General features: G+C 41.7%; 1 protein-coding gene across 1 annotated transcript in view; it reads right to left on the bottom strand.

Annotated features, from left to right (window-relative positions):
- LOC145432362 (dynein axonemal heavy chain 5-like) overlaps positions 1-15341 on the bottom strand; it is a 58959-nt gene that overhangs the window by 17791 nt on the left and 25827 nt on the right. Inside the window, exons 30-39 of the mRNA XM_080309145.1 lie at positions 11972-12241; positions 11643-11766; positions 9716-9823; positions 9428-9542; positions 8621-8797; positions 6356-6559; positions 5699-5878; positions 3099-3236; positions 1292-1427; positions 704-885 (exon numbers count right to left, since the gene is read on the bottom strand). Coding sequence (XP_080165271.1) covers positions 704-885; positions 1292-1427; positions 3099-3236; positions 5699-5878; positions 6356-6559; positions 8621-8797; positions 9428-9542; positions 9716-9823; positions 11643-11766; positions 11972-12241 — 1634 coding nt within the window. The remainder of the gene's footprint in view (positions 1-703; positions 886-1291; positions 1428-3098; positions 3237-5698; positions 5879-6355; positions 6560-8620; positions 8798-9427; positions 9543-9715; positions 9824-11642; positions 11767-11971; positions 12242-15341) is intronic.

Genomic DNA, 15341 nt, shown 5'->3' with positions numbered 1-15341 from the left:
CCTTATTTTCCGCAGGATTTTAAGGTGCACATAAAATCCTTTAATTTTCTCAAAAATCGACAGTGAGCCTTATGTATGAATTCTGGTTGTGCCGATTTTATGTGGTACACAGCACTCAAAAATCTGTCAAAACATGTTTTAGTACAACTATGTTTTGGTAAGCTACGAAGAATTGATTGTCAGAGCGTTATGACAACCGTAGTCAAGAGCCTTGCGGAACAATCTGGGTCCAAAACTCCGTCAGCTTCAGGACAGGTCCCAAAGTCGAACAAACAGTGCGACATCACAGAGAGTTAACTGTCTAAATTCTTTCACATGTAATAAAATGATCAGCGTTGCTGATTTACCAGGTGTAACGATTACGTTTAACATACAGGCATCCATGAAAACAGAATTTATAAGATTATAGTTATAGGTTAGATTAGAGTTATAGGTTAGCAGGAAGTTAGCTCGCTAGTTTCTGTCTAAACATGATATACCATGTTATGACTGAGAGATTTCTGAAAAAAATTAAAACATACAGCTCTGCTATGGCTTCCAGCATAAATGAAGACAGAAAACTAAACAGCAGTGATGCTTGTAGGGTTACTGGGTTGGGCTAGCTGGTATATTGGGTTGGGCTAGCTGGTATATAATGCTGTGCTACATTACATGTGGCATTAATATGTAAAAACATCTTTAATTAGCAAAATAGATCACTGACCTGAAGGTTCCATTCACTAACTGTGGGCGCATCAATGAGCAGTTCAGTCAGATTGAGGTTGTTACCAAACGGGATGTAACGTTGCTTCAGCTCTCGCTGCCAGTCGTTCAGCAGAAGGTTACGAAACTCCTGATTGAAAGGTCCTGAGTAAGAAAGAAAGGCTGTGGCCAGAAGAACATCACCTGGAACAGGAACAAGCGTTGTTACGTGTACATACTTATCAGTACACATCAGTGTATCAGTTACATATTAATCAGATGTGGCACTGCCTATGCACTGAAATGAGAACATGCCTAAATATTAGTGGGGTAATTTTAAAAGTGCAAGAAATTCCATGTCAAACAGTAGCATCACGACCATCCCGCTGATAAATTAAAAACATTAGCATACAATAACGACATGACAGATTAAGGTTATAACTCCAAGTATAACTGCATCATCAGACAGAGATTTTTCACTTCACTGCACATTATTTATCCACAGAACATTTCCCATATCACACAAAGAACTTCATATTATTATGATAGATATTTGTTATTATGTTGCAGAGGCTAACTCTATGTTTTTGAAACCTGCTGTGAAACCCACCCACGAGCCGTTTGGTTTGGACAGCAAACTCTTTGCTCTGTTCCGTCCATCTCTCCTTCTCGCCAGCGAGACCGCTGATGAGACTGGACGCTGTCTGCATCTTGTGTCTGCAGCGCTCAGCATCCTCCAGCAGCGTCTGATGGGAAAGGGGCCCGCAAACAGGTCAGTAGGTTGATGTGTCTATTTAGCCTTGTGTGTCTGTCCAAGTGTGTCTGCCTCTATCCAAGTCTTATTCCACCATCTGCACATTCGTGGATTAAACCCCTAAAAGCTCATCTCTGTTCATCAGAATTACATACCCATCATCATTATCTAACTTAGTACGCATGAATCTAAGAATATTTGCCTCTTCCCTCAGCTGCTCACCAGCGAACTGCCCCTCACTGCATGCGCAAGCCACACTTTAGGTTTTTTTGCTTGACAGAGAGGGACACAGTGCCCTTCCACACTGCTGAAGTGTGTGCTTTGTTAAGCAGGAGAGAAAAACCGAGGGCTTCTTCTGTAAATCAAGAGGACTATAAAGGAGAGGTGGTGCTGTTCCAACAGGTCACAGGAGAGAAGAAGTAGTGTGATGTGTCAGGAACACAGTGACTTGGGCAAAATAAAGAAAATGCTGGGTGTTAAATCTGTGATTACAAACAAAGCATACAAATGCAGACAGATTAACACGTCCTGGGAAGCTTGTATTGCCCCAAGCTATTGTTGTTAATGTTATCTTCACTTTATCTGTCTTCTTTTGCTTTCCAGGACTCATTTTTAAAAAAATATATTTTACCACTTTATAAAGGGGAAATATTGAAAAAGGCATGTGGCCTGTGCTATGAAGCAGAATTTCATCTTATCCTGGTACTTTCAGGGCTAACCCTGAGTTTTTTGTATTATGAAGGTGGTTTACTTCTTACCGAGTTATATCACCATGGTAAATTATGCTGCAAATCTAACTTGCCTTTTAAACATAATTGAATTAAACACTTGATTACAGTCCATCAGATTCTGTTTAGATCATCAGTATCTTAATGACTGAGCTATGATATTTTTAAGCATGTCTGTTTCCTTCCCATGAGCCTAGTGTTCCCAGTCTTCATCCAGAGAGCCATCTAGATTTCCAGTTCTTTTTCTGTTTTTTGCCTTTTATTGTTTAGTTATGGACTTCGACTGCATTCCTAATAAAGCTTGCTTTCTGTTTTACATCGAGACTTTGGTCTTCACTTGGAGCCACTCCTGTCCATCATCAACACCAAATGCCTTTGCAACGAGCCTTTCAGTCTCACTTTTAGCCCTGGAAGATGAACAGTCTCTGCATCTTAATCATGACATTATAACCTGTTCCCGTCCTGGTCTCTTAATCAGGGAGTCTTGATTCACTTGCTGTTCCATTAAGATGTTACATTTCACATCACAAAGTGTACTGAACATGGGAAAACACAGACCAGATGCTCTCACAGACCTCCACAGAGGATTAACCGGTGTTACTCAGTCACTTCAGTAACTAAGGTTCAGTCCTTTTTTTCCTTTTAGCCAGGCTGTCACAGATCTTATGGTACATTTGTCATACTGTACATACTGCAGTTTATAATAATATTGTTATTACATCAGTGGCACATTGATATTCTCAAAAAACATTTTGCTTTCTTGAAGAACGTGGGAAAAAATATCATGTAACAAATAATAAACACAGTTTATCCCCTATAGTAATTGTTGCACTTTCAAATAAAAGATAAAAGGTATTAAATTCCTATATCAGGAGCAACACACAGGTTTTGTGTACTGAACTAAATTACAGTTGTGTTTTGATGAAGTTGCTGACCTGTTTCTCCATCATTGCTTTCTCATATTCCCCCTGTACCACATCAAGCTCTGCCTGCTTGGCGTCTAGCTCAGCCTGAGCTTTCTGAAGGTCCGCATTAGCTATGGTCAGACGATTCTCCTGCACGGCCAAGTTAGCCTAGAAAAAACAGAGAAAAACAATGAAAGAGTGTGGAGGGGAGAGCTGTGATGGTTTGTTTGTTTGCTTTGTTTTTTGCACATTAAAAGCTTCAGGTAAAAAACAGAGAAAAAGTCATTAAATAGTTAAATGGTTAGTGGGATGCCAGTTTATCTCACAGCATGCGCAACCCACAAAGATTAAATGCAGCAGCCAGCGTTCAACTCTAACCCATGGCCTCAGTTACCAGTGTGCTATCTAATAGAGGCAGAAATGTCTGAAAATGGTTAGTAAGATATTTTAGAAGAATGGACATAAACACTGAAAGAAAGAGTTTGAAGATGACAGAAGTAAGCAAAAAGATAGTTTGTGTATAGAGCTAGGGTTGTAGAGAAAGAAAAGAAAATCCCGTCTCATCTTTCTGCATGTCTGTCCATTCGACTGTATCTCTGTATCCAGCTTAAAGGGAAAACACCACTGGGCTCGAAACCAGAAAATCTGTTTTGTAGGCTGTGCTCCACAAAAGGTCAAAATAAAACAACAGTGCCGAGGGATGTGTATATATGTAGCTGTGTGTGAGTGTGTTTGGAGGGGGATTAGGGAAACAAAGTGGAAAGGAGGAAAAAGAAATTGGTGGCTAGAGCAAAAAGAATAGAATGCAGTTAAGAAAAGAGAGAGGTGTTGAATGAGAACTAACAAGGGTGACAGCAACAGATGTCATCATCAGGCAACATTTCCAAAAGCATAAATGTACACTGTAAATGCCTTTAAATGACTATGACCCATCAGACATTCACAGCAGCTTGTATTTACTTGTAGTTAACCGAGTGGGTGATTCTTCAGAAGAATTTTGCCTTTTGTGTTGGTGAAAGCACATGTTACAGCCATGGGTCACCTCGCTCTTTCATCTGGCGTGATTAGCCCTGTCTGTTTTGTATGCTTATTAGCATGTGCAAGCCCCTGTTAATGATTGGTGCCTGGACTTGTCTCTCATCCTGCCTCCTGGCCTGCTCTGCGTTCTCTCACGAATGACTGGACAGTTGCCCCGGTGCAGTGGTTCAACTGGAATACAGCACTAATCACAGCAGCCGCTTTAAAAGAGCTGCCACTTTGCTATTCAGGACAGTGTGAACAACGTGCCATGCTGTGTTTCCTGATTGGCATGAACTAAAGGTTGCTTGTTAGCTAGTTTTGTATTGTTTGTAGCTAACAAGCTTCTGCAAGCAACTCTGTGTAGTGCTTCTCATGATTCTGTAACCTCTTCCGTTGACCAAGCTCGGCACACTCATCCAACTAGAGACACTCAGTTTAGAGGGTGACTAGTTAAGTAAGTTTGTCCCTTTAAAAAATGATAAGTAAAAGAGAGATTAGTTGAAGTAAAGTTCAGTTGCTTCTGGTTAGAAAGCGGTCATTGGCACTGTCTGGCATCTTTATATCCACTTTTCCATTGTGCTTAGACTACATTATCTCTAAACATATTTTCTAAATTTCTATATTTTTTTGACCAAATAATTTTCTGTTTTGGAAGAATTAACTGCTGAATAAGGTAAGGCTGAATATTAACACTTTAGAAACGTTCTAACATTGAAAATGTTAGCTCTGTATTCTCTACTAAGTCATAAGTCCTTTTTCCCCAAAAACAGCCACAGATCAAGAAAATGTTTGATTTAAAGGTCAATCATGGATGCAATACACCGTTTTTCTTTTTGTTAAACACTTTACTTTGCCTTTAGTGGCTGATTTTGCTGATCCATTTAGTTGTCAAAAATGGCACACACAAAAAAATGACAAAAATAAAGATTTAGTATGTTTGTATTTTATCTCTGGGGTAAGCATGAAGGTGAGAGAAGGCTCAGCTGGTAAGCTTTTAGCTTACACAACTTGTGATGCTGTGCAGTAATAATCAAGACTTTGCACATATTTTCTGCAGATATCAGATCTGGGTGTGTGGATTTAATAATTCATAATTAATAATTGAATAATTCACAGGGATTCCAGTGACATAAAGCGAATAAATAGTGCAGCCTGCTGCATAAATAAGCAGTCTTTGAGCACAAGGAGTCTGAGGAAATCCATTTTCAGGCTTGTATCACAAGATTAAAAACGTAAGCCTTGAAAATCTGAGATGCACCCAATGTTTATAATCAGTGGATAAATACTTCTGAATTTTGCTGCACTTCAAACTTCTACCATCAGCAAATTATTGCTGCTGCAGTGTGGAAATGTGCCTTTTTGTGCTTTTGTGGCTTGTGGTTTTTCTACAGAATGAAATGTTTCATATTCATCAGATTGGGAGAATAGTCCAAAAAGTGTGTGTGTGTCCCTAATGTTACACATTTTAGGAGGTGTTTCATAATACATATTTGTAAGGGTGAGTTTAACTTACAGATGCCAATTGGTAGTCAGTGGAATAGTAGATTATTCAGTTCACTTTCTGCTTTTCTGAGGAAGCACTCTACTAGATCTGCAATAATGTTTGTTACCTTCAAGGGCAAGACCTCCTTGTTGATGGAAAAGAAGGAAGCCATGGCTTTGGTCCAGGATGCTATGCCAGCTACATTGCCACACACCCTCTTGGCTGTTTCGATGTTGTAGTCAGGCATTTCGAAATAAGGCTGCAGGAGCTCCACAGTTTCCCTATTAATGCTGTCCTTGGGGAATTGCTTCAGGAGGAGAAAAGAGGCAGAAAAAACAGAATGAGTATGCGGCGGTTTAATCTGGGACTTATTTCAGCCTGTGCATTTAGACAAATGCTGAAAATGCAAAGCTATACAAAACCAGAGAAAATGAAAAAATACATACTGAAAGGGACAAAGACAGAAAATAGAGCATGTACTCAATTGAGACCAAAATTGCATCAGGATGAAAAAAAAACTATTTAAATCAGGGCATCAATGGGTTATGTTTAAAATAAAAGGTGTTTACAAATAAATATTTTAATAAGACATGAACCACTTTTATGGAAGTGCAGAGACTAAACTCTTAAGAGTCTAAGTTTAGCCCTTTCTATTATGTAGAATGTAGCTTTCATTCATGTTAAACATGGCAAATAACACAAAGCATAAATCCTGAATCATGTGTTGAGATAATATGAGCACTTCAGTCTTAACTATATACAAATTAAATAAATGTTACTGCACCTGCAGACTGCCCAGGAAGTTTCCAGCAGTCATGAGTTTTAATGACTCCTGCCATGAAGGAGTGTTGCAGTTCTTCTCTGGGTCAACTTTCACAGGGTTGACCTTCCTCTGGAAGAGCAGCAGCACGCAGTCCATGATCCGCATGATGAGGTGAGGGGGGCGACCGAGTGTCCGTACTGTGGCAATATCCGACGGTTTAATTGTCTATGTGGGCAAAGAGGACAAACGGAGAACGGGAGAATTTAGAACAGTCATTTACTGTATGGCATGACCCCGATGGGAGAGCTGGAAACATGTGACAAGTAAGTCGAGTAAGGATTTGACGCCAGCAAACTGGACAAACGCAGAGCATGTTAGGAGACGATTAGAGCAGCGCGTTACTATGACGAGAACAAAGGATAAATCATTTGTTTCTCATTACCGTGTTCAAAGAAGAGACAGATACATTAATGAGGATTATACCTAATTCTCCAGTTTCAGAATATAAAAGCAGAGGAGGTGTGCAGAGGGAAACAACACGACGACTGTAAGTATAAACTGTGGCAGAATGAGAGGAGTTCAGGAGAGGGTGACACAGGATTTCCTCCAGGGACTGATTAAAACAAGAGACAGCAGACCAGTAAAGAAAATGTTCCTGTGAGAACTGTTCGGCTGCTTTACTCTCTTCTTATCTTTTCTTGTTTTGCACTTCCCATTTCTGTTCTCTCTTCCTTGCTCCATTTCCACTCAGTGCAAGCCTGAATTTCCCACTAGAGTGTCAGCCACCAGACAGTCTGGGTTATCATGTACTTCTACTTTCACTAGCCTATATCCTCTATTCTCCTACAGCTTCTTATGAAAATCTCTCACTAAGCCCATTGTTACAAAATAAAATCATCACTCCAGTTCAGCAAGAACTACAAAAACTAAACCATTTTATGCTTTACTGTCATCATTAATCCACTGTAACTATTAGCAAATCAGCTCCTTTTGTATGACAAGGAAATGTTATAGAATGGTACCGTTACCTTGATATTGCACACACACAAACTCGGTCCTTTTAAAGGCTGGGTGAATATCCAAATTAATCAGGAAACAGAACCGGTCGGTGAATATTTTAATGTGACAGTGTGGTATGAAAAGCCTGAAGAAAGGAAACATGAATTCCTTCAACTCCTCTGCCACTAAAACTGATGTTCTTGAATAAGTTAGAAAATATCTTTTACTTTAATCTCGCTATACTGCAGAACACCAGCAACATTAGGAAGAGTCTTGGGTTGTCTGTTTAGAAATCCGAGGTTTCTATATGCAGTTGCACGATAACATTTTTTTAATGAGGGAATTGCCACAGGAGCTCTGCATGCAACCATCTACCCAGGAGGACAGCTTTAATTACAATGCAGCTAGAGGCACCAGACGACCATACTAAGTTTAGACACACCAGGACAGTAAAGCTGCAGGCAGAAACATTCATACAGCTTCACACATTAAGTCACAGAGGGCTTTAAGTGGCACCCTGAAGCAATACATAGTAAAAGAGCAGGAGAAATCTAAATTGGGTAAATGTAAGTCACACATTAAAGCACAAAAAGACTGCCCTCACTTTTTTAAATATTCAAGTTATATTGTAGGGTTAGATCATGAAGGCAAAAGCAAATATGCTTTGCTTTACTGGATCAAACATGCTTACATTCACCCCCCTAAAGCTGTGACACAGGAAAAACTCTGCTTATGAGTGAAATAATCTAATAGCTACAAGACTCGTGGTGTCTACAAGATGAACTTTGATGACTCTGGTGATCTCCCGCCTTTTTTCACTGGCACTAACATTAGGGTGACATTTGGCTCATGAAAGCCAGTTCAGACAACGATGTCACGTTGCTGTTGAATGATTAATTGCAATCATTTTTCCAGCACATTTTGTAATCTTCAGATCATTTTAATTTGTCTCGTTAAGTGATTTATGATCAACTACCTGCAAAACTAATTACCCTATAATACACCCCCCGGTCCAACACACACACGCACACACACACACTCACACTCACCGCCAATGTGGTACTCAAAAAAAAATACTCAGGTTTAACATTTAAACTGAAATGGTTCGTATAGCATGTTGTGAATCTCTAGCATGGCTATAGGCTCTGAGTGATTTAAAAGAAAACAAACAAACAAACAAACAAACAAAAAAGACGTCTGAACGTAGATATGTCTACCTGAGAAATTTAAGTCTGGAGGGAAGCCTTGGAGGCATGTATTCAACATTGCTGTTTCAACATCCCATACCTGCAGCGCAGCCTCTGCCTCCTCGAGAGCTGGCCGGGCAGCTTCGAGTTTCTCCTCAGCGATGGCCTTGTCAGCTGAAATGCTGTCCACAATGGCCTGCGCCTTGTCCTTCACCTTTTGTACCTCTACCTTCACTCGCTCTGCTGCCTGGGCTTTTACTGTCACCTCCTTCAACACCTGCACAAGAAAACAAACACACATTATAAGTGACAGAGAAATGATTTGAAGCTGGGAGACTTTCTCAGCTGAGAAAAGATCGTAAGTGTGGTTAAGTAGAAAACAGAATGCTCAATCCAATGGGAGACGGCAGATCTGAGCATTTGTAACACTGAAGAGGCTCTACCTGATATAGAGGTCTCTGTATAACAAGAGTGAGTGTTCACGAATGGAGGGAAAAAAAGAGACGGCTTAAACTGCTTCACTTATGCTGAAGCATGACTGTAAAAAATACACATTCGTCCCATTAAACATCTATTTGTCTTATTTCTCTCACTGCAAGAGGGTAATTTTACGCAACAATACAATATTCCCCAAACAATCACTGGAAAGCCTGATTCCCAGCAACGGACACAATAAACACTTCATCTCTTCATTCTGTGTTCACTTTCTTATTAATGCATGAAACTTTATATTAGTGTCTAATACAAACTAGCATGTATCCATTCAATTCTGTTGATTAGTTCATAGACCGTGTTGCTGTTTTAATAAAAATGCAACTAAAAAACCAGCTGAAGCATTCTGTATGCTTGTTGAACCTTAAACCCACACACATACAAATAAAAATCCCCTCCCTGCCTACAAACGTACCATATCAGCCTTGTCATTGGCAATCTGTAGCTCCTTCTCTTTCACCTCCAGTTCTTTGCTGAGAGCTGCCACTGACACCGATGCCTCCTTCAGCTTTTGGAGACCAGTATTCATCCTGAAGAGGAGAAATTTTGAATACAGTTGATCAAGTCAAATATGATTACAGCAAACTTGTTGCTTCTGTGTACTGTCTGTCTACTATCTGGGTTTCTGTTTGCTTAAATGGCAACACAACTTGCATATGTTATCATTTGCACAACATTGTTGAACTCATTTTGAACAATTTACCTGTTGGCCAAAGTCTGAACTTCAGACCTCTTTTCTTTATAGATGGTTTTGTAGCCTTGAATGAAGGATAAATAAGACTTGGGTGTGACATGGGTGGAGCGTCGGTATCTAAATTCAAACAAATTGGGTTACATTAATACTGCAACATGCTAAATATTATGACAATCATCATGCGTTGCAGACACACATAAAACAATCTTCACATATATGCATATAATCTTCAAACACACATATATATATATATACATATATATTAGGGGTGCAACGATATTCGTATCGATATTGAACCGTTCGATACAGTGCTTTCGGTTCGGTACGCATATGTATCGAACAATACAACATTTGTAATTTATTTTATCAACTTTCCTTCTGACGATGCTGTCTGTGTGGAGCGCTCAGTGAATCTGCGTTCGACTACTCCGCCTAGGCTGCACTGTCGAGCGCAGATCCACTGAGCGCTCCACACAGACAGCATTGTCAGAAGGAAGAGCGCAGGGCAAGCTAGCGAGACAGAAGTTAAGCTCTCCTTGCAACATGGCAAATTGAACCTCCCCCACCCTCATTCAGATCTGGCGTTTGGAATTATTTTGGTTTTCATGTGACGTATGACCCTGAAGGTAAGCACGTCATGGACTAAAGTAAAACAGTATGTTGGATGTGCCACGCAATGCTCAATTACATGGGTGGGAGCTAGTGTGTTAGCGCAGTTAGTTCGTTAACGTGTTGGCCGTCTAGCCCCATGCACGGGGCTATCAGGGGTAGCTCGTTAACGGAGATTTGCTGTGTTGTGGCGTTAAGGTCATTTTAACGAGATTAACCTGAAAGCACTAGTGGGAACACAACGAATATGACTGCACATTTACGCCGACATCATCCTAGTGCAAAGACAAAAACAACAAGCATGCTACTAACTTTAGCCGAGTTATTTAGACAGCTGTTAGCACATGATTCTCCTTATGCTGCTGAGAATATAGCCCAGAAGAAGCGGATAGCATAGCTTTTATTTTGGAAAGAGGCATTTCTCTGTAATAAACTCTCTTTTCCAAAGATGAGTGATTCCTCAATCAGATACAGGGCTCGCAATATCGCTAGCCCGACGTCCTGGGGCTAGCGATTTTTTTCAGATGGGCTACCCTGCCCGTCGGGCTATTGTAGGAAGGAAAAATATATGTCAATGCTTTTGCATTCTTTCAGAAATGTAGCTGGGTAATTATGTCATTGGCATCGGTGAGCCACTGTCAATATGTGACATATTGAAATCGCGTTTGAATTTGCGCTTGTTTTTTTGCTTTCACTTTGCAATCTTGCGAACTGTGTATAGAGAGCGACAGCACTGATCTGTGAGTGATGATAATTTGTGCACCAATTCCTCTGACATCGTCTTATTAATCGTTAGCTTACTATGCAAACATGACAAGTGAAATGTCCCGCAGCAAGCTTAAACATGTGAGAGGTTGATCGCGCAGAGAATCGCTGAGCTTATGTGAGTGTGTGTGTAAAAGCATTTCAGTTCTGCTGAGCCAAATAAGACAGGTCGGGGTGAAGAAGTGACAGCCAAAGAAAAGCTTACCACAAAACGGAGAAGTTATGACAAATGAGACTATAAGGCAAAAAGAAAGTGCAGCTTTATGGTTTCATGGACAAAAGAATTTCTGTGGCTGCAATATGACGAGCTAAATAACCAGGGCTGCACATAAGTGGTCCGCAGGTGCGCATTCGCTGTCAAAATAAAAAACACGCACAAGGGTTAGGGTTAAATTTAAAAACTGTACTTTTGAGTTAAAATATATATTTATAATTTTAATAAATGACAAATTAAAAAGGCATGAACATTTTTTTGTATCGAAAAAATATCAAACCGTGACACCAAAGTATCGAACCGAACCGTGAATTTTGTGTATCGTTGCACCCCTAATATGTACTGTACCTCTGGAAGTAGTCCACACATTTCTCCGCTACACCATCCTGGAAGGAGCCCATGCACTGAACTACCTCACATTTAACCTGGGCTGAGCAGTCTATGTCATAAACAGACAGGAAGTGCTCTGAAACTGAAGGACAGGAAGAAACGAGACAGGACATTATTAACTGAAGAAAAACCTCAGAGAGCGCAAAGAAAGTCGATATCTTGTATTCATATAACAGCATCCACTTTGAAATAAACAGAGTATAACATGTACCGCATACATTTTTGAAAAGAAATGCGAGCACCAGACAGGTCACATTTGTGAAAATAAAACTGTGTGTTAAAAATACCTGCAACCAGTGCATCTTTGGGCCAGCGGCTGAACCAGTCCATGGTGCAACCAGAGATCAGCGCCGGAAACTTCAACGCTCGGTTCCGGAACTTCTCCCCAACAGGGGAAAAGCACAGAATGACGTGGAGATTATGTCGAACTCGTGACATGAAGTAATCGTACAGGTTTCCGTTGGTTGGAGGTCGCCGGGGAAACTCTCGCTTCATGACAGGGATGAGATCATTGAGGATATCATCTATTTCGTCACGGGCAAACAAGTTGGACACCTGAAGGCAGAAACATGCAGTTGTGTCTCTGATATCACAATACTGACGGACCTAACCATAGTTCGCTCGTTTAACACTTTTCTTAATTTCGGCTGTCGTCTCTTACAACTCATGGCCGCAGCGTTTTTTAGCTGATGAGCTGATGGAGCTCCGATGTGTCTCATCCTCCCCTGCAGCCATTCCCAAGCCACACCCCGCCACAATCCATGTACCTGTACTGCTGTGTATTTTAAAGCTCAAACATTTCTACTCCGATAATAGTGCCAACCAAATCTTTTACAGAGTAATTTTTCAATCTGATCTGATCAAAGATTTCCCATACAGAGATCTAGCAGTTGCAGCTTTTAAATGCAGTGATTAGCACTGTCACCTCACAGGAAGGCTGTGGGTGCAAACCTTGGACGTTCTCTTCAAATACAATGGCTTCCTCCCACAGTCCAAAGACATGAATGTTAGAAACATTCATGTATTTCCCTACACAATACTGTGTTTTATTGACCATTTTTTAACATTATTTTAATTGGATCTTCTTCTTCCTCACACTTCACAATAGTTGTCACTTCTTCTTACCTCAACCTCTTTCCTTAGCAATTTCAGTAGAAGTGTATATTGGTTGGCTGATGAACTAAATGTATGTGACTGCTGGCAAAAAATCTTGAAATGGTGAGTTTTAAAACAGCTTGCTGGGTGGGTACAAGTTTAACCAAGTGGATGAAGGTACGAGATTCACTGTTTAAATGTTTTAAGCTGAGTCATTTCTCCAAATCCCCAGTTTCCATTAGAGAGAACATGTAACTCAGATTTAAGAAAGTGAAACAGTGTCATGGGGGACTATGTGGTGTTGTGGTAAGTGTCCCTAACCATCTGTTACTCTCACAAAAAAACAATATCACGATAACAGCTTGCTTTTCCTTTTTGTTTCTCATCTCTGTCACTTTCTCTCACACAGTAAAGAAAAGAAGACAAAAAGATGGGAAAATAAATAATTGAAAGAAGGGAAAACAAGTGGGAAACTAACAGGGAAAAAGCAACTGCATGGCTCTTATCATGGTGTTCCCATAGTGTTAAATGTCAAATCCAATGATATCCACTGACTTCGAACAGTGTAAGAGCTTCAGCTTGGTGAGTGCTGGTAAACCTCACTGGAAGCTTAATACTTGTCACATGAATTGATCTGACTTCTGACCTCTTTTATTAAGTGACTTCCCGAATAACAAAATGTAAATATACGGAGTTCAAAATAAGGGCTTTGAAAGTTGTCTAAATATCCTGTGGTGGCAAAAATTCATACAACCCCTCCCAACTGTGTAAACAAACATGGAGAGGAGGAGAAAAGATGAGAAGGAAAGGGAAGAGAAAATATAACCATCGAGTAGAGAGAAGACAGTAAGAAATGTGCATAAGAACTAGCGGGGAAAAAAATCAAAGGGCAGGACAAAGATGAAAACAAAATTCTGGGAGTGGAGAAAGAGTCTTTCAGCAGATGTAATGAAGAATGCTGTAGTACACAGAGGTGTACTTGTATGTGATTGTCCATTATAGTTTCATTTCATTACAAATATCAAAGAGAAAATAACTGCAACTCGGTCATAATGGTGAGGAAAATACACTTTTAAAATTGCACTGAACTGATACGACTCGTGCTCTCTTAAGATTGCATTCATGACCGGTTCAACCTGCTTCAGGTGATCATTCCTGTCGGCTTCTCCGCCAAGCCTGCTGCCACTAAAATTCGTTAAGGCTGTGTTTTAACTGGAGATTTTACGGAGAATTGGAAGACCATCACAAACCTCAGTACTGGGAACAAGCTAGCAAAAGAGTTTAGCTAACGTAAGCTAAAGTGGCAGTGTCTGTTTTTGTTTTTGACGCTGTCGCCGGTACGAGATTCCGGAATGGCACCACTTACCTCAACATCCAGCTGTGAAAGCTGCATCAACCTGAGCCAAAAAGTGATCGAGCTGGAACAAAGGATATCCACGCTATACCAAATCCAGGGGGCTGAATGCGAACTTGACACGATCCTCCTTGGCAAAGCTCAAACCACCGCTACTAGCGCTGAGCTAGCCGACACAGTGCACCATCCAGCTGCTGTGTCCCAAGATCCCGCCAACAGTCAACACAGGCTCTCAACTTGCGTCGCTGCTGCTTCTGCCAAGGACGAGAACTCCTGGTTTCAGCTAGGGGCCAGACCCAAGGCTCTGGTCAGCTCCACTCCACTCCAACCAGCGCCATGGACCATGGTTGAGACGCGTGGTGGCTGCAGGAGGATCCGTCTCTCGCACCCTCACCCCTCTGGTGAGGTAGTATTGGAGAATAAATTCAATGTCCTGGATCCTGTGGACTTTCCTCCTCTGACTGCTAGCCCTCGCCATCCCGCTGTGTCGCAGAGGTCTGCGCCATCTCCACCACTACGCCCCCGGAGCCGCGGCGGGCAACCCGACGCTGTGGTGCAAACTCACCGCGGAGAGCTGTGCTTTACCCCGGCTCCTCGGAGAAGAGGACCCACGGCGCGGCTACCTGGGAGTCACTCACGCAGTCCGGCTGGCGCATCTCCATCTGAACACCCCCGGCGTCGCGGCGCGGGCATCTCAGATGGCCAACAGCCCCCAGTGGCACCTCCTCTCTCCACGCTGGTCCTCGGGGATTCCATCGTCAGGAACGTGCGGATGAGGGGGGCGCTCACGCTGTCGTTCCCGGGAGCCACTGTTGTTGACATAGTGGACAGAATTCCCAACATTCTGGCATCCCACCCACAGGTTAACCGGCTCATCATCCACATCGGCACCAATGACATCCCCAAACAGCAATCTGAGCTGCTGAAGTTGGACTTCCTCGAACTCTTCAGCCTCCTTGGTCAGCTGCAGGTGAGTGCTTTTATCTCTGGGCCCACCCCCACCTGTGGCAGAGGGATAGGCCGCTTCAGCCGGCTGCTCAGCCTTAACACCTGGCTTTCCTCCGCCTGTGTCTCCCACGGCGTGGGTTTTATTAACAACTTTGATGCCTTCTGGGAGAGGAGGCATCTTTTTGGGGCAGACGGGCTCCACCTCAACGCCTGGGGACGCCGTTTGCTGTCCGCCAATTTGGCATTTGGCGTACAGCACT

This window comes from Astatotilapia calliptera, chromosome 12 (genome assembly GCF_964374335.1).
Source record: "Astatotilapia calliptera chromosome 12, fAstCal68.1, whole genome shotgun sequence".
NCBI lineage: Eukaryota > Metazoa > Chordata > Actinopteri > Cichliformes > Cichlidae > Astatotilapia > Astatotilapia calliptera.
The sequence above is the reverse complement of the archived record's forward strand: the minus strand, read 5'-3'. Positions and strand labels throughout refer to the sequence as shown.